Source organism: Saccoglossus kowalevskii, chromosome 13, assembly GCF_978046115.1.
Source record: "Saccoglossus kowalevskii chromosome 13, keSacKowa6.1, whole genome shotgun sequence".
In the NCBI taxonomy this organism is placed as follows: domain Eukaryota; kingdom Metazoa; phylum Hemichordata; class Enteropneusta; family Harrimaniidae; genus Saccoglossus; species Saccoglossus kowalevskii.
The window spans coordinates 20,872,628-20,891,268 of NC_140653.1; the positions used below are offsets into that span (position 1 = coordinate 20,872,628).

An 18,641-nucleotide genomic window follows, 5' to 3' on the forward strand; every position below is an offset into this window, starting at 1 on the left:
TGACAGCATGGTGAATATATGAGACACTGTCTCAAAACCCGATTGACAAGGTAATGAAAGAGAAGTAAAATTGGTTAAAAGGTACCAATAATACTGGTATATCAGGAAACAATGTGAAAGGGATGGAAATTGACAAATATATATATTAAATAAACTCGTCAGGCAGAATGAAACGGGACTACCTTGTGTGTTCATCACTAAAATCATAGCTTGCATCTTTTTCAGACTGAGACTTTGATAGACGTATACAGAGTGGGTTCATGCGAATTTGTTTTCTTTTCTAAAATTAAAAAAGGAAACGATCTAGTTTTCACGATATCGCTGGATTTATTTGGAAATCATTAACACACTACATCATACTCGTGTTCGAGCAAAGTGATTGGTATTTTAGCCGGATCTATGACGTAATCCAGGTGAGTCATGAAGCCTCCTACATAAGCATTCATAAAAGCTACAGCGAGACCTTGAATATAGTCGTGATAGGCTCCAAGGTCAAGGGTCAAATCAGAAACGCATATGAGACTACAAACTGCAATGGAATCGAGAGAAAATGAATATTATTATTCACGTACTGGAAGAACATACATATGTGATATAGGAGAACTGTGTATAAAGCAACGTCTGTGTATGTACAGTGAGTAACAAGTACATGACCATGCTTTTATAATCATGTATAGTAGATACACATCAGTGGCGCCGGCACTGAAAAAAATGTGCGACCACTAATTGCGCCTATGGGCGCAAGGGATGGTGAGAAGATCTTGCACCCCACCCCATGTACAATGTTGTGCCGTCGCCTCTGCATACTTTCCGCATTTACATTAAAGAGCGCCACCAGTGTTGGGAGGGTGATAAACTTTGTTTGATTTTATTTTCATCAGGGAACTGCATTAACTGTAGATGCTACTTATGCTACCGCTTATGATGGTAACATTAGGGTAAATACGAGGTATGAATATTTGTTGAATGAGAAATGGATAACAATTTATCAGGCTTGGAATATTCATTTTGTGAATATAAGAAATGATTGTGTTCTTGTGCAATATATAAGAAGAACATAACGTAATAAAATATACTACGATGATTCATCTATGTAGACTACTACCAGTGGGCAACTGTAGATAAAAAACATTTGTAACAAGAAAACCATCAGAGATGGCCGATCCTTTGGAATTTTTAATCATTGTCCCTATGTGCAATAGTATCCATATTTATGCATTTTAATGAGGTCACATGGCCAAATATGGTTCGGTTCTATTTACAAAAAGCAGTGTTTCAGGTATGATATTTAATGAAGACACGTGGTCATATATGATAATCAAATATGTTGATCAGATCTAGTACGCAATGTCTTCAATATTCAAAACACACTCCTTATATGAGTAATACCGCCCTCTAATAGTTATACTAAAACAAAACAAGGACACCCGCGATATCACACTTGTACCTTTAATTCAAATAGGAAACAGCGTTTGTGATGTCATCATGACGTAGACGTTTGAAACAATGTCGTTCAAAGCGACAACTATGTGTTTGGTTGTTCAGTTGTTAGTCATTAAAAAAATAGTTACTCACTTAAATATATTTATATTTTTTTGACAGACGACTACTTACAATTTTTTGAGATTTTCTAAAATTGTGACAATGTTCTATTAAAACTGATAAAAATCACTGGAATTACCATCAATTTGGCCGACAATCATTTTGTTGAGCAGTAAATTTTGCGAACAGAGCAAAATTTGCTTCCCGTACAAAGAAACATACAATTTTTTTACAATCATAAATGTAGTGAAATAAAACCATAATTTCCCTAACAACAGAATGTGTGGGTCATGTGACCAAATACTTACTTTCTTGTAGCTCAGAGTCTAAAATATGACAATGACCATAATCCTAAATAATGAGAAAAAGTATATTTATTTAACATCACACCAACAGAATGGATGGTAAATGTATCGTACACGTACACGACATGGAGGTATAAAGACATCATGACATGTCATTTACCTCCATGTACACGACAAGTGCAATTTGTAGTATCCTAAGCTTAGTCCTGTTCGCTTAAAATGGAGTTATTCAAATTATTTAAAAAAGTTTCTTAGTATGATCAATAATTATGATTCATTGCAAAATAAAAACGCTTTATCGGCAGTTAAAGCGGGAGGGTCGTCACCTGCGCAAGCGCGGGAATTGAGTCCCAAGCGATGATAACAACACACGCTAAAAACGCAAAGGCTCATGGGTAGACGCTTGTTTGTAAACAGTGACACGCTATGGCCATCTGACGCATGCGCAGGTGACGACTCCCTCGCTTTAACTGCAGTATACGCTCGTATGAAATAATGTAAGAACGCATTCATAGAACACTCGCTCTACGTCTTCATTATTTTATCGAAATAAAATGCTACATTCACAGCCAAAACAACCGCTTTTGAATTATTTTATTTTAAGAAAATCATAACAAATTATTCATATCAAGACGTATTTTTCTCAAAAATATGCACATTGTGTCCTTTTTAAAGGTTCCATGTGATTCAACAACGCATGTAAAGTACAGTGTGCTTACACGCGTTGCGCGACGACCACCACCCTTTAATTCAGCTGACCCACTGTATAGTTAACTCACTCCTCGACCTCCAGAGCCAAAGATTAGATGGTGTGTATAATCACAGTTCCAGTGTTGAGGGACTGTCACAGTGGTATAATGTGTTAAGGGATGAAACAACCCATTATGGGTTTATTTTATTCCCCGAAGATTCCAGTAAGCATTAACCAGTTATGCATTAATATCAGTAGAGTGCAATATACATTAGACGAGAGAGGGTTTATTTATACTTACCGCTACTTGCATTAAGACACGTGGACAGGTCCAATGATCGTAGAATGTTCTATAATCAAAGCCAGGTATGTTGCACGACGGCCATTCGTAAGCCAGTTCTGTGCCTTGCATAACGGATGGCACTTGGTAAGTGACCGTTTCCTCAATCTTGTGATGGGGCTCAAGGAAAATATTTGACTGCAATAAGCGAAAACAGCACTTCAGACTTACACATTCGATTGGTATTGTTTGTGTTATATAATACGTGACGTAACATTAACATTTGTATTGTTTGTGTTATTTTAAATACAATATGCTGTAAAGTCACTCAATGTTTTTGTAAATTTCATATCTTAGTTTTAAAGAATGATACAAATAAGCTGCCATAGGTTGTAGTATGTTACTGTCAAACATCTTCATCAATTCCACAAACTTATTATATGAAGGCAATGTAAAATAGTATCTTGGAATGTATTTTTCCCCAATGACCTCAAAAAATGGACAAATTAATAGTAAATGGTATTCGTCTTCAATTTCAGAATAATTGCAAAAAGGACAGACTCGGTCACTTCTTTCAATGCCATTTTTCCTGTCGGGTTCTATCCTGAGACAATGAGCAGAGCAACGAAAACGCGATAACACACACCTGTGAGCGGGGACAGACGCGGAAAATAAATATTGTTCGGGTTCAAGAAGAATTTAGAAATTTCGATATTTTTCTAGTTTATCCATAGTTGAAACATCACCATACCAATCCAAATACAAACGATATTTCAATCTAGAAACGAAGGTCCTAATAAATAAATCAATATTTGAGACGTGCTATGCACCCCAGACCTCTTGCATATTGCACGATAATAACAGTTGTTTAAAGTGTAACTGAATTGGCCAATTGACTTTTTTGCGTGCAAAATTTATTTATAAACAACATTATGAAAAAAAATCAAGTGAAAAGGATATATAAATTGGGTAAATAGTCAATGATATTCCAAAACCGGGCCACGCCCCCCTCTCCCGTCACCTTCGAGTTATTTCGGCATCACGAGTGTTGCCGAAATGGCGCCACCAACGGGATCATAAAGCAGGAGATTGCTAGCAGACAAGATTGTTAACCATTTTCTATACGCAAGCGTTCAGTAAACGATCATACAGTACAGCTCTCGCGAAAGCTTTGGCTTTTGTGGCATCATTGTCGCCTACGCATGGCTTCATTGTCGCCTCAGCATCGCATCATTGTGGCATCAGCTTCGCGTCATTGAAAATTGAAGCTGTGCTCGCCTCGCCTATTCTGTGGCATCATCGTGACCTCAGGTTCGCTCATAGCATCAACATGCCATCAGCTTCAAAGTATTGTGACATGAGCAGGGCATGAGTATGACCTCATTATTTGCACACAGTAGAGGAAAACACATGTAAAGAAGTTCGATATACATGTATAATCGATTTGAAATTCAAGGCGGTAAGGGGAATAAAATAATACTTATGATCAAGAGTAAAATGACATTTTACTAAAAAGATATCTTGTTGAATTATTTTAGTGTTGCGAGTATTGGACACCAACAACTTTATGAAGTACATTGCAATCGGCAAGGTGACGAGTGTCATATTGACTGCAAGGAAAATTGTGATATTAAATTTAAATCACACATCCAATCGTCGTTCCGATACAACAAAATTTGCTATATACGAAATGAAACTGTTCTTGTTAAAAAGTTACCTTTTTTTCACACATTTTATTTGCTGGTAAGAGAACCGATCCCATGCCCGGACTACTAAGACATGCAAAACACACGTACGCCGCCTGGTGCGTCGGCGTTGTCGCCAGTCATCTTGATACAAAGTTCCAAAACAAGTGCGTACATTTCCACCTATGATTGGATGGTTGTGATGGCGTCGGTCTTTGGTAAAATTTGACATCCAATTTTCAAAATTAAGTCACGATCAGCATGGACGTATTTGGTGACCAGCCGATGAACAATTTGAAAATCATGATTCACACGGAAGTCCTTCGATACTGAAAATCGTCGACCCCAGTCTGGTTTACCTTATTTCCCAACTTACAAAACTGATTTGTATCTCAGCCCTGTTTTTTTTTCTTTTTTTGAACTGAGATCAAATCCCATCCGTTTGTCAAAACATGGAGCTCCATGGTCAAAATATGCCGATGTTTTTCAGTGAATAATTGTGAAGCCTGTCACAGCGCAAAAAACTAAGTGAATCGACGCCGGAGATTGGATGGTACGACGACCCCTCAATTTGCATCAAATATGCTTTGTTACAACATCATTGATTGGATGAGAGTCACCTGATCGGGGCACGACCTGGGTCACAGAACCATATTTGTCCGTATATCGACAGAACTTTGCGAGAGAACCACACCCACATTTCATCCATTTTTAGCGCGGAAGTTGCCAACAAATGTCGAAAAACTCGTGAATTTTATTGATTCAAATAAAATAAAGCTAGCGATTGGCAAGACTGGTTAATAATATATCCCCCGATGTTCTTCGATTGTTTTTATTTCAAGGTGAGAAATGGATAGTTGAAGTTCCATCGATTTCAAGGCGACTATTCCACCGCGATAACTCTACGCACTGTTGTAGTTTCGAGAGGTAAAAAAATATATAATAAATAGTACTTGTTTCATTATTTGGTTTTACAGCCCGCAAATTACGGAATATGATCCCGGTGAATTGCTATAAATAAATGCTGATTGTGTTGAATGACGGACGTCGGGACCGTTTGGAGAAACCAACGGGGATCGATATTCCAAACAAATTATTGGGACACGGGGTGGACCTTTCAAACAAATGAAATTACTAACGAAAGACGAGATTTTTCTAGATATATACGAACATATATATATACCAAATATATGCAAAATTGACAAATACACAAAGAGGTGTAACATTAGGTTTTATTTTAGCCTTTATTTAATATTTTCTTTTACTCAGTCCATGGAGGTAAATTACCTCCATGCTCAGTCCATGCGTGGGACTTCTATTTAGCTTCATGTCCCTTCGGCTTGTCTTCTCCATGGGGGAAAACGACAATAATTTGAATTTACGGCATCAGTGGACCAAAGCCGTCAAGAACACCAGGAAATATTGGAATAGACCTTCGCCTCATAACGTTATCTGCAGTGCCAATTTTTACGCCCGAATCATTTATCAGTACAATTTCATTTGTTTCGATCTTGCAGTTGTAGGTATTCGCGTCCTACCGGAAATAGAACACGCGATCTATCGGACGCACACAAATTTACATTTTAGAGTGCAGATTTTCTAACATTATTGATACATTGTTCAGGTGGAGTTTAATAAAAATAACAACGAGATTTTCGGTCACGATGTTCAAACTCTGTGCCTGTGCTTTAACCGGGTGCCTGAATCGTCAGGGTCATTTTGGGGAGGTACACGGTCACCCACATCGCGTACTTTTCTCGCAGGTTCAAACCTGTATGGGCCACTTTGTCCCTGACATTCTAAAACAAAATCGTGACATCATATTCCTCGATCTCATAACTCTCGTCAGACGATGATAAGATAGATTCCGGGTCGCTTTCCGAGCACTGCATGCGTATAGCGGCCATTGTGAAACGATGACAAGTTCCCCCCGTGACGTCACAAATCACCCTTGTATGCTAATTAGGTTCTCTAGCTGAAGCCTCGTTCTGAGTCGGCCAAGAAATTGGACGTGGACGTTTCCTTATCCAGAACATTATTATTGATCGTTTATTTAATTTATGTACATTTTTCACTTGTTTTTTTTTTTCATAATGTTGTTTATAAATAAATTTTGCACACAAAAAAAGTAAATTGTCCCAATTCAGTTACAGTTTGGTCTAGTTCTCGACTGAGAAATCTCTAAGTGGTACAGCATAAAGTAACATATACTGGGGTACCTTGACCTTGGCATGCGTAATAATTTGGCGCAATTTTTGACGCATCTCTTTAGCTGTTATTATACAAATTTTGTAACGCCCACAATCTCCCAGTACTGCAAAGTTTGGAGCATTTTGGGAGACACCTAAAAATATTCTACAAGCAAGATATTGTACTCTTTCTATTGATTCATACCAATGGTGACCCTACTAGTATTTCAAGTGCTACTGAAACTAGTTATTATGTTATAATAAATCGTAATCAAGTACCCATGTATTCGAAATTTCCCCCATACATTCACATACACCGCTAAGCGCCAGTCGCCCAGAAGAAGTCGCCTAAAATATCATCCGGGTATTTTTTTTATGATTTACGACGCCGTTGAAACTTATAAGTTACTCCATTTTACCGGTAATTCTAAACCATGTATGCATTAAACATGAGGGGTTATTCTTACTATGACAGATTTACTCGTAAAAATACATTTTTAAACTGTCAAATTTACTCACAGAAAAAAAGTTTATTATTTGATTAAAACCGGCCTCGTATACTAGTAAATCACTCGATGTAGATAGAGGCTATAGTTGCAGTCTACTGCAGTCTGTTGCGGTCAAGCGGTTTCTTTCTGGCGGGATTTATCAACAAATTAGAATCCACATCGTATTTCAATCCTATTGTAAATCGAACAGTTTTCACGACTTTTCTTTAAACTTTAAGGACCATACCATAAGTCTTTGATAGAACTCGTTAAGTTGTTGCACGACCATGGTTCAACTTGTATGTTCCCTTCATTTTTTCTCCAGTATATCAAATCAAGAATGAACTTTGTCGCGTGATCATTGAACTTTCTACAAGGTTCAGTTATGTTATGAATTTATATTCGTTTTAGTCACATACTAATATTACTTCTGGTAATATAGAAAGTAGTACATTATTCAAAAGAACAAGCTGTTTCGAACACTGATGGTGTTCGTCAGTGATGTAAACATAGGTTCTATTATCAACAATAGAACGTTTTGCCTCCTCAAATATTGTTTCATTCTCTCCCCGGTCAGGAGAACAGTGAGCGCGATGGTGGAAAAAAATTGAACATCATTTGAGGTAGGGGCAAATACTTGGTTGGTTCACGACTCAAGTGCCACGGCGCGCAAAGCCACAAGACGCCGGGATCACGAAATGTAAAAACATGTTCCGTCGACGGGCATTAGCGAAAGACTACGATTTTCTAAATGCAATATTTATTGTTCCGTTCATTTGTTGCCCAAAATTGCTACTATGACAACCTTGTAATGACCAATATGGTATTTCACATGCGTCTAGATTATGTTATCTGTTTTAGTATGTACAATACAGTATATACTAAGGAATGTCACAAAATATCAGATAAAAAATAAAGTGATGATTAAGTATAAATAAGATCACGTGGTGGGTGTCATGGTGCGACCAAACGGGGGCAAGGTAAAACACGTTAGAAATAATGCGAAGAAGAGTTAACATTTAAAGTTGGTACCAGTAAACATGTTACTTCCCACTCGATATGTTTACAAAGAAAAATATCATTTTGGAAACTCGCTAAACCTAAATGTTTATTTGGATTCATATCAATAACAATATTAATTAATTAATTGCAGAAATATTGTCATAGTGGCAATCCATACAAAAATAAAAACGAAAATTTGGCCATTTTCCATGACATGTTCACTTCTCGAATGTGACACTTTTCTGTAATATGTTATGTATGAATGTATTATTATTATAAAATGAAGGAATTAACATAATATTAAATTCGAATCTCCTTAATCACATTAAATAAGCCCCATTGGTGATGTATCACTGAAAACGAGCGATATGCAATAATTAGTAGTATTTCTTACTTTAAACGCTGTACTATTGACTTCCAACATTTGGTAAATTGTTCGACATCCTGCAGAATGGCATCCCGCTGAGACGTGTTGCCATGACGCTATAACCCCAGGATGAGAACGTGCAATGTGATCATTTAGATTTTCTTCATACTAAATAAGAGAACAGAAAAATGGCATCGGATCATTAGCAGTACTGGCAAGACGCTGTGGAGCGTCTTTCAAGTACTATTTGCACGACAGTATTTCGAATATTTATTTGCGATACCTCCGTATCACTCGTACACCCACCCAAAGCAGTTGGGCAAAATAATCTTCTGTGGCCGTTGATATTGGTTCGCCTGCATACACAAACTTCAAACTATCATCCATGTCTTCGTCTGTGACTGGTATAAATGGGTCCACGCCAGTTACGATATAGCCGTGGCTGGCAATATGCGAGGATACATTGGAATAAAACGACGAAGGTATCAGACCTCCCCAACCACCAATGAAGTACCATACGCCATAAAGACCAGGTTCAGTTGGATAATACACTTACAAATACAAAACAAAAATTACGGTCGTTTCCGTTAATTGGCTCTGCATTATGTTTGTAAAAAAACACGGACAGTATCTGTCAGGACACAGTTTCTGTAATATTGGGTACAATTTCATTATTGTTGCCATTTACATTAGAAAGAAAGACTAAAACATCACACAGGGAAAAAAAGTTACTGCGGACAGGACAGTCAAGGCATAACGTTGCTATATGCGGCAAGGCGGTGTCGGGGGAAACATGTGGGACCGAATTACAGGTGAACAACAGATTCCCTGTAAACCCCCTTCCCTGTGTGGTTACGAGTTACCTAATGGAGACTGGAAGTCGGAATATTTTTTTAATATTTGCAGACACTTGAGCACTAAAGCCTTCCCATTTTCTGAGGTAAACGTTGCACCTGTCGACACAGTTCACAAACTTGTAAACTTTGCTATCAGGAAAACCAATCCAAAAATAACTGAGTCAGTTTTGAGAAACTGACTGAGTTGGCCTTTGTGAACTTCTAATTTAAAAGTTCTAAGAGGCCAACCTGATCAGCAAATCTAGGAAATCAGGAATTGCACCAGGCCAGTGAAAATTCGCTAATATCATCCCTGCTTTTGTTTTTAATTTTAAAAAATATAGACCTATCTAATTACCAATTAATTGAAAAGCACATCCATAATTGTAGCACGGCTTTGTTAAGAGTAAATCGACATGTATGCAGTTGATTGAGGTAGTTCATTTAATGGTATAAATTCTAGGCAATGAAGCCAGATGTATGTCCTTCCCTTTGACTTCGCTAACGCCTTTGGTAGCCTGTCACACAACAAATCACTGGTTATTCATAAACTTTAAATGTACTGTTTTCGTGGGCATCTGAATAGGTATTTATTAATAGAAAATGAGTAGTGATTGATGGGCGGTCTTCAGATTGGCTCCTAGTTTTGTATAGTATCATCAGAGGTGAACCAGCTCTATTTATTTCCGCCAAAGAAGTTATGTTTTCGTTAGCGTTGGTTTATTGGCTTGTCTGCTAGCAACATTACGGAAAAGGACTGCTCTGAAATTTGTATCCGAAGTTTGTTTTCGCCAAAGTGATCCTGATCACAGTCTGGATCCAGAATTTGTTTGGAAGGATTTGTGGAATTTGTGTAACTAACTCAAAATGCGTTTGGAATCAATTAAATTATGTGTATCTGCACTAAAGTGACATTTATCAGTACTGAGAACAATACGCTACCTGTCTTAGTGACTGTAAAGTCCTATAAACTACCAGTATATGCAAATAATCGTTTTTCACATAAAATAACCCACATAATGCATGTATTATGTAGGTTATACTGATACGAAGTTGTGTGTATCCGCGCACCTGTTACAGCGGAGGACATCATAGCGTGTTTGTTGCACGTACGTTGTGATCCGAATCCTGAAAAATATCTGGATACTATGATCCAGAACTGACAAACAAATTAGGGGTCGGTGGACTTTCAAACACTGTAACAATCAGTGGCGGCGGCACAGGGGGCAGAGGGGGACGGTCGGCCCCTCGACAAAAATGTCGGGGGCATCGCCCCTCCAAAATCAAGCTGAAACCCTTTGTTTCAGCAAAATTTGGCCCTCAAAATGCAGGAAAAGGCGTTTCAGAGGGTCTAGATTTCAACATTTTCCGGAAGCATTCCCCCGGAACCCTTAGTAAGGTCGCGGGGGATGAAGACATCGAAGACACAGGAATACGACTAACAATGTAGCCAAAACCCTGCTGAATCAGCACTATGTCATTGGATTTGATGCACCTTCAAAAGTTTCGAGCTAGATCCGGAAGAAAACCACTATTAGGAATTTTTTTTTTCGTTTATTTCGACATTGTCCGGGGGGGGGCTTGTAGTTTCGCCTTCGTAATTCCGTCCGGAGTGATTTATAGGAGTTGGCTAGACCAATTTTTTTGAAACTTGCTACAAACTTTAGACACAGTGGTCAACCATACATGTGCACGTCTATTTATTTTCCGATTCGATCAAATATGGCCAACTGTCATTTTTCGGAGATGGCTTGACCGATTTTGTTGAGACTTGTTACAAAGACAAAGGGACCATCCATACAGATGCACGTTGTTTTACTTTTTTGGAATGATCAAATATGGCCGACTGGCATCCATTTTGATTGTTAATCATGGCTTTTGTCTGTCCATTGATATTTCTCAGAGATGCCTTGACTGATTACAATGATACTAGGTACAAAGACACAGTGAGGAGGTATACATATTCACATGTATTTATTTCCTGAATTGAATAAAATGTGGCTGCCTGGCGACCCTTTTTGAATGTCAAAATCCCGTAAAATCCAGTTTTTTGGGTGTGTCCATCATCATTTCTCGGAGATGCTTGGACCGAGACTTGGTACAAAGACAGAGTGACCACTGGTACAGATGCACACTGATTTATTTTTTCAAGGAATCAATTAACGAGCTCATTTGCATATTTAATTATTAATTTGAATTCTTGTTAATATCTTGTGAACTAATGTTCCAAATCAGACCAAATTTGGTAGAGACTTGATTTGTCAATATAAGATATATGCTATGCAATATTGAGTTTCAATTTAATTAACGAGCTCATTTGCATATTTAAATAATTTAAATTTTCGTTAATATATTCTGAACTAATAGTTTATGTATTTGCTATTTAAATATTGACTCAATTGATTGTGAATTTTGTTAAAATTTAATAGAGATGTTATAGCTGTTAACTTTGAGTAACATACTTTTATACATATACATTCAAACTTATAGCCAACTATAATCACATCTGACAAGTGGGGGTTGTGTCATCTTCAGATGACTCGTTTACTTTATCATTACATGCATTTTGATACGAAGCTGTGAGTATACGCGTACATGTTGATGAAGACACGGCAAAACGTAATCATTCCTGTACTGTTGGGCCGTTTTCACCAATCAAATACTGTAGCAGGATTCACGACCTATATCTTCCGTATAGACTCTATAAAAAGCACGAAATTTCATCATAATCTGGGCCGTCATGATAGATAGGAGAACACCTATAATACTATTGAGCGACGGGGATTTGTGTCGGGACAGCGCTGCCACGTTACAAGACTGGCCAAACCAGCTGTATGTTTTTATAACAATTCAGTCCAGGCAGTCATCTGTGAAACTGTGTCGTGAAAACGTTAGTGACCTAAAGCACTACAATCCTAGACAGTGTATTTATTGTATTGATTGAACCAACAAGTTATATTTGTTTAATTTTACTAATAAGAATGAATTTACACTATCTTCGATGATTACACGTAACAGTTGCCAAATTACAGAATCAGTTGTCAATAAGATATGAAAGTTTTATCCGGATTCTGGCAAAATTCTGGATAAAATTACGTGGCGGTGGAATTTCAAACACTATAAGATAACAACAGAAGAAATATGCAACAATCACCGAATTGTAGACAAAACTCTGCTGAATCAGCACCTTATTTGATGCAACTTCATATTTTTTGCGAATTATTGAATAGTCATATAAGTATAATTTAAAATCCATCGTCCATCGTCCAAGGGGGAGATCCTTGGCGGAGGTCTACCAGTACGCTCTCCGTGTGCTTTCTATAAAGTTGCTATAAAATACATTATTTTAGCTGGAATTACATTTTGTGTTTTGTTGGGTTTGATTTTCACCGATATTTGAATGTAAAATCACAGGAAGCCCAGGAACTATGATCAACTGTACGCACTCCCTATGAGCGGGGGGGGGGGGGTATCGGCTGGTATCTAGTGTAAGAAATAGACAAGAGATGAAGGCTCCAGCCAGCTCATATTTTTTAAACTGAAAAAAAAAACAGACGAACAGAATGAAAATAAAATCTATAAAAAAATACCAAGTTGAAGATTATTAGTTGCTCTTTCAAATTTCGCCAAAGCCGTACCTATATTCTACCTATATCTGCAGAATAAATCAAGAAAACTACACAAATTGACTCCATTTACGAATACTAAACGGTTTGCCCGAACGCACGGCACAGTTTGGAAGCGTGGTCTGTTCACAGTATTTGTCAACAACCAATCATAAGACTGTTACAACCACATCGAGGTTAGCCTTGCTAAACTGGTTCGTAACCAGTCTTGTGATTCGTTCTGTTCGTCTGTTTTTGCCAGTTTAAAAAAATATGAGTTGGCTGGAGCCTTCATCCCTTGTCTATTTTTTACACTAGATACTAGCCTTCCCGCTCATAGGGAGTGCGTGCAGTTGATCATAGTTCCTGGGCTCCCTCAGGCTGTGGTAAAATACAGAAAAAACAGGTGTACTCGTTTGATTTGTTATCACTGACCATTCCTTCAGCGAAAATAAAGGATTTCCGTATTGGGTATCAAACAAACGACTGACAGATTTCTAGGTAGAGGATAGCAAATGCCCCCCCGGAAACTCAACAAAATACTGTCCCATTGGCTTAGGTAAAAATTGGTTTTCAATTCAATGTTACCAAATGTAAGATTCTACAGATAACTACGAAAACACATTTACATTCCGTATCCCATGCATTATGTGAATTTATAGATTCCATTTTCAATTTCCCTTGCGTATATCGTTGTCGTTCCTGTTTGTTATACTGCCCTCAAAGGTAATTGTTATTACAGGGATGCGGCTCGCCAGGCACCCGAGGCTGAGCCCAAGTAGGACAGCAGCAAGAGTTTAGAACCGAGTCTAGCGTTTTCCATACTTATTGATTTGTGGAGCTAAAAAAATGGCAAGGCCAAACAACTGTTGGCAAATATGAAACGAATCTGTGGTCACGTGTCCGACAAAGCCACCAAATAGAAATCGGTCAGCGTGTCGACGAGTTGAAATCATCTCCCCGCCATATGCCAATATATACAAGTAAGTAGACAAATTAACGTAAATTGAATTAATACGGAAATTATTACAAGTTCAAAATAGTTTGTATTACCATTGGAGTGGAAAGGAATGTCAGTTAATGTTTTCGTCAGTCGAAGATGACTGGTTTCTAACGGTCCAGGCTTGTATGGGTAGCCCTTATCCACATAGATATCTATTGGGAGAGATGCAAATCACGTATTAACGGCAAGTCATGCAGATAATAATATTAAAAACACATTTTCAACAACATATGGTTTCCAAGTCAACGTAGACAGACGACCAAGCTAATTTTCAGGGGCTCCTTAGCTTACTAGTAGTTTCGGTGGAATAAACATGCTAAGAAACTAACAATGACGAAGACACCGTTTGTTGCGGCGGTCGCATCTATAGTTATTTTCCGATACAAATGCCGGTGTACCTTTGCTACGGCCCCGACATAGTGTGATTACTATGGATTTTAGGAATTCGGATCTGCACTGATAAGTAAAATTCTTATAACAGTATGTCGATGTATGCAGGTGACGGCAATTCAATATACGAGTGCCGTGTGAACGAATACATTGTTCAAATAAATAAATAACCACATTACGGAAGTCTAGATAGATGATATATAATATGACTTACCGCCCTGGATTTTGGCCGCCAGGCAGAGTAACAAAAATACAAATTGCAACATTTCCGAGCCTTTCACGATTGAGCTGTATGATGATTAATAATAATATTTCAGCGTTAGAGGGTTTCATCCACATAACTATGCTTCATTAATCCGCGATAAAACCGTGCGACCATCGCACAATATGAATAGAGTTTTCAAAGAACACGTGATTATGCAAAGATTCCGTATTCACAGGTCCATATTGAAAACTCCGCTGAATATTAATTATTTTACTCGTATCTTTTCTATTGCATTAAAATTATGGTACAACAAACGTTTTGAAATCGTAACATTGATAATAAGCCTCTATTCGTCGTTTGATTTTGTCAACACGATAATATCAGCATACGCGGCATATGCATTTTGATGATTACGTGTTTTTGTCACGCTATCTTCTTTGAGCGTAACATGAAGGAATCGCTGACGCAATAAGGATGCATTCACCAGCCGAATCATCGCGCATTTAGCGGTCGGCCTATAATATGTTTAATACTTCCGTTTAAAGCGTGGTAGTCGTCGCGCTGCGCATGTGCGGGATATATGGGTCTCATATAAACAAAGATGGCGACTTTGACTGTTGCGCAGATCAACGAGTACGAACTGACACGTTTCCAAGCTTTAATTAGGTAATATTCATGTGATTTGAAGGTCACCGGCGGTAATCAGTGCAAGTCGCGCCCATGTCAAACCTCATACTTGTGATTTCTATTTGAAGAGCGCATTGGATTGTGGGAAATCAATGTCTATCAACACAAAAATTCGAACATGCGCAGCGTAACGGCTACCGCGCTTTAATGAAGAGATCTGCCATTAGGGGTTTGAGCTCCATGCGGTATTTCTCTGTCCCGACCGCTTGTATATTGCTTGTATACCTCTAGTCTCTGCACCAACCGTCTTCACGGACTGTATTTTGTACCTGTAAAAGACAGGCGTCCTCGTGGGCAAAACTCGCCAAGGGTCAAATATCACAAATATTAAATATCGCCAAGAATGAAATATCGCAACTGTCAACTATCGCCAAGAGTCATATATTGTCAAGGGTCAAATAGCGCCAAAAACTAAATATCGTCAAATTAAAGTCAACTATTGTCAAGAGTTAAATATTGCCAAAAGTCAAACATCGTCAAGAGTACAATTCTGACTGTATCACCAAGAGTTAAATATCGCCAAGGATCAAATATCGCCAAGAATGAAATATCGCCAAGCGTCAAACGTCGCCAAAAGAAAAATATCGCCATGCGTTAAATATCGCAACGGTCAAATATCGCCAAAAGTCAAATATCGCAAAGAATCAAATGTCTCAAAAAGTCAAACATCACCACATGTTGCAAGAATGTCTAGATTGAAATTTCTATGATGTTAAAGTTACTGGATAAAGACACCTTTTCCAAGACGATATACTCTAATCTTATATCCAAAAGTGTTGCCATTGTAGTTTAACCACGCCACGTGTCGCATGGGAAGAATTGCCCCGTGTAACTGGGCATTTAGGGTCCTTACTTCACATGTAAATGGAAGAACTAATTCAGATACTAATTTGTGTAATGAAATTTACAATTTAAAATAATAACGTATTGTTTTAGTGGTGACGATATTGAGAATCCGTAATCGCCTGGCCGCACGGCATCGAAAGATGACAGGAAAATTCTTTGTATACTGGTCTTACTATGCGTAATACAACGCCTGTGAAATACAATGCTTATGCGAAATTCGAACACGCTGACAACTTTGTTTTTGACAATACAGATTTTAACACCACAAACAATTTTGCATATTTCAGTTCTGTGAAATCTCATAAACTGAAAATACTGTCATCTGCTTTAGTAAAATACCAAAGTAGTTGGTGAGCAAGTGAGTAGTGAGCAAGTCTGCTAACTTGCCGCCCAATATTTTTGAGATTTGCTGTAGAGGTATTGTGAATAAATGCTACCTACCTACCCCAGTGACTGTTGAGATCATATGTCGAGACTTTGTTTGTCACAAATTTTTGTCAGTTTTCACTTTATCATTCTGTGCATCATATTGATACGAAGTTGTGTGTATCCGCGCACCTGTTGTTACAGCGGAGGACATCATAGCGTGTCTATTATACGTTGTAGGTCTGGGGACGTAATACACACAATACTAATACAATGTACTAATACTGTCTTAAAAGATGTGTTTTATTAAAGCGCGGTAGTCGTCGCGCTGCGCATGTTAGACATTTGTGTTGATAAACATTGATTTTCCCATAATCCAATGCGCTCTTCAAATGGAAATCACAAGTATGAGGTTTGACCTTGGCGCGACTTGCACTGATTACCCCCAGTGACTCCTTCGATACCTTCTAATCACATGAAAATTACCTAATTAAAGCTTGGAAACGTGTCAGTTCGTACTCGTTGATCTGCGCAACAGTCAAAGTCGCCATCTTTGTTTATATGATACCCATATATCTACCGCACTTTAATTAATTACCCATTCTCATCTCAGTTACAGTAATTTGTAATTTCAATTGACGCAGACACGACAAACAATCTAGTACTGCTGGGCCGTTTCCACCAATCAGATAGCAGGATTCACGATCTATATCCTCGTTCAAAATTTATAAGATCTCACCATAATCTAAGCCGTCATGATTGACAGTGGGAGGGTTTAACCATATTGATTGAGCGATGGAAATTCGTTTCGGGACAGCGCTGCCATGCCAGTGTCACAAGAATGACTGTATTTCTTTTTATAGCAATTCGTTCACTTTCACAATACAATCATAACGACTGGGTCAGTCCAGACGGTCACCTGTCTCGTGAAAACGTTAGTGACATAAAGCACTGGTTCGTATTTCGTCGGCCACCCGAACAAGCAAACACATTTCGTAATCATGCTATTGCATCATCGGTTGAGTGGCCGTAACTGAACGTGATTGAATTATGAAATTTTCAAAACATTCGACACCGATTAGATAGCAAAAAACAAAAACAAATGTACAGTGCTCAGCAACGTGAAAAAGTAAGTAAAAATAAATATTCAACCATCTCCTTATACATAGTTTACAAAGGTCATCTCAAAATTGCGAAACTACTAATTTAAACCAAAATTCTGCAATCCCAACTTTCAAAACGTTCCCTGAAATCCTCCAATATACACATTTGATTTACACCACTTCTAGATAACGTCGTCGTCAGCGCGCGTACGCAGATAACGCGAATTTGAACGTCAACAATCATCAATTACACGTATTCATTATATAACGAAGAGTATCACGTTCCTCCACTCGTTCTTTTCTCATGCTCGTTCCGCGAAGCATTGTATTATACAGTTCTATTAACTTGCGACATAATTTGAGCAGTACTCAAAAGTTCAAATAACACAGCACGTTTGTTCAATGAATATGGTTCTAGGAGTAGGCGCACTGAATTAAGTCATATTGTATTATTTTTAGAGCAGGACGAACAATCGCAAAAAAATTTGAAAGAAACTGTATTTTTGTCAAGCCACGTGTTTATATAACTAATAATATAAAAAGCGCTACAATCATCGTGCCACGTTGTCCCTTGGCGACGTAATAATAAACAAGTAAATAACACTAAATAAATGGAAAGGTACGTCAAATCAAAGTAAACATGTACTGCGTGCGTAACTGGAACCGGCATCACGTACAGAACCTAGCTTCACGTCACGACACATCTTCAACCCCCAAACAAGTATGATTAAAGCGAGGGGGTCGTCACCTGCGCATGCGTCAGATGGTCATTGCGCGTCATTGTTTACAAACCCATGAGCCTTTGCTTTTTTTTTTAGCAAAAGCACGCCAAAATTGTAACTCGATGTCCAATTAACCGATCTTTGAGTTACGGACAACATCGATTTTGTTGTTGTTTAACGTTGTCGCATACGACTTATTTACCACTTCCGTGTTACTGAGAATGTTCTAGAACCGTACTGTGTCTGGGTGGAATATTCTAGATTTTTTTTAGAAACTGGTTGAATAGGTAATAGAACACTGGAGGAGGCAATAAAAGGTAATGGAACAT

At 38.1% G+C, this 18,641-nt stretch overlaps 1 protein-coding gene across 1 annotated transcript; it reads right to left on the reverse strand.

Moving 5' to 3' along the window:
- Positions 1-304: 304 nt before the first annotated feature.
- On the reverse strand, positions 305-14,690 carry LOC144347887 (uncharacterized). Its single transcript, XM_085506755.1, has 7 exons — positions 14,598-14,690; positions 14,044-14,145; positions 8,856-9,100; positions 8,577-8,717; positions 2,840-3,016; positions 1,851-1,893; positions 305-529 (listed from the first exon to the last, which is right to left on the reverse strand). Exons 1-7 carry the CDS (start codon positions 14,647-14,649, stop codon positions 342-344), a joined length of 948 nt encoding a protein of 315 aa, XP_085362881.1. The 5' UTR covers positions 14,650-14,690; the 3' UTR covers positions 305-341.
- Positions 14,691-18,641: the final 3,951 nt, after the last annotated feature.

Bases quoted from the DNA above. Each gene is read 5' to 3' on its own strand.
- LOC144347887 (XM_085506755.1), bottom strand. From the start codon at position 14,649: ATGTTGCAATTTGTATTTTTGTTACTCTGCCTGGCGGCCAAAATCCAG. The intron at 9,101-14,043 runs GTAATACAAACT...TGTATTTGTAAG, and splicing joins CATTCCTTTCCACTCCAATG to TGTATTATCCAACTGAACCT. The intron at 1,894-2,839 runs GTAAGTATAAAT...CTCATTATTTAG, and splicing joins GTGTCTTAATGCAAGTAGCG to GATTATGGTCATTGTCATAT.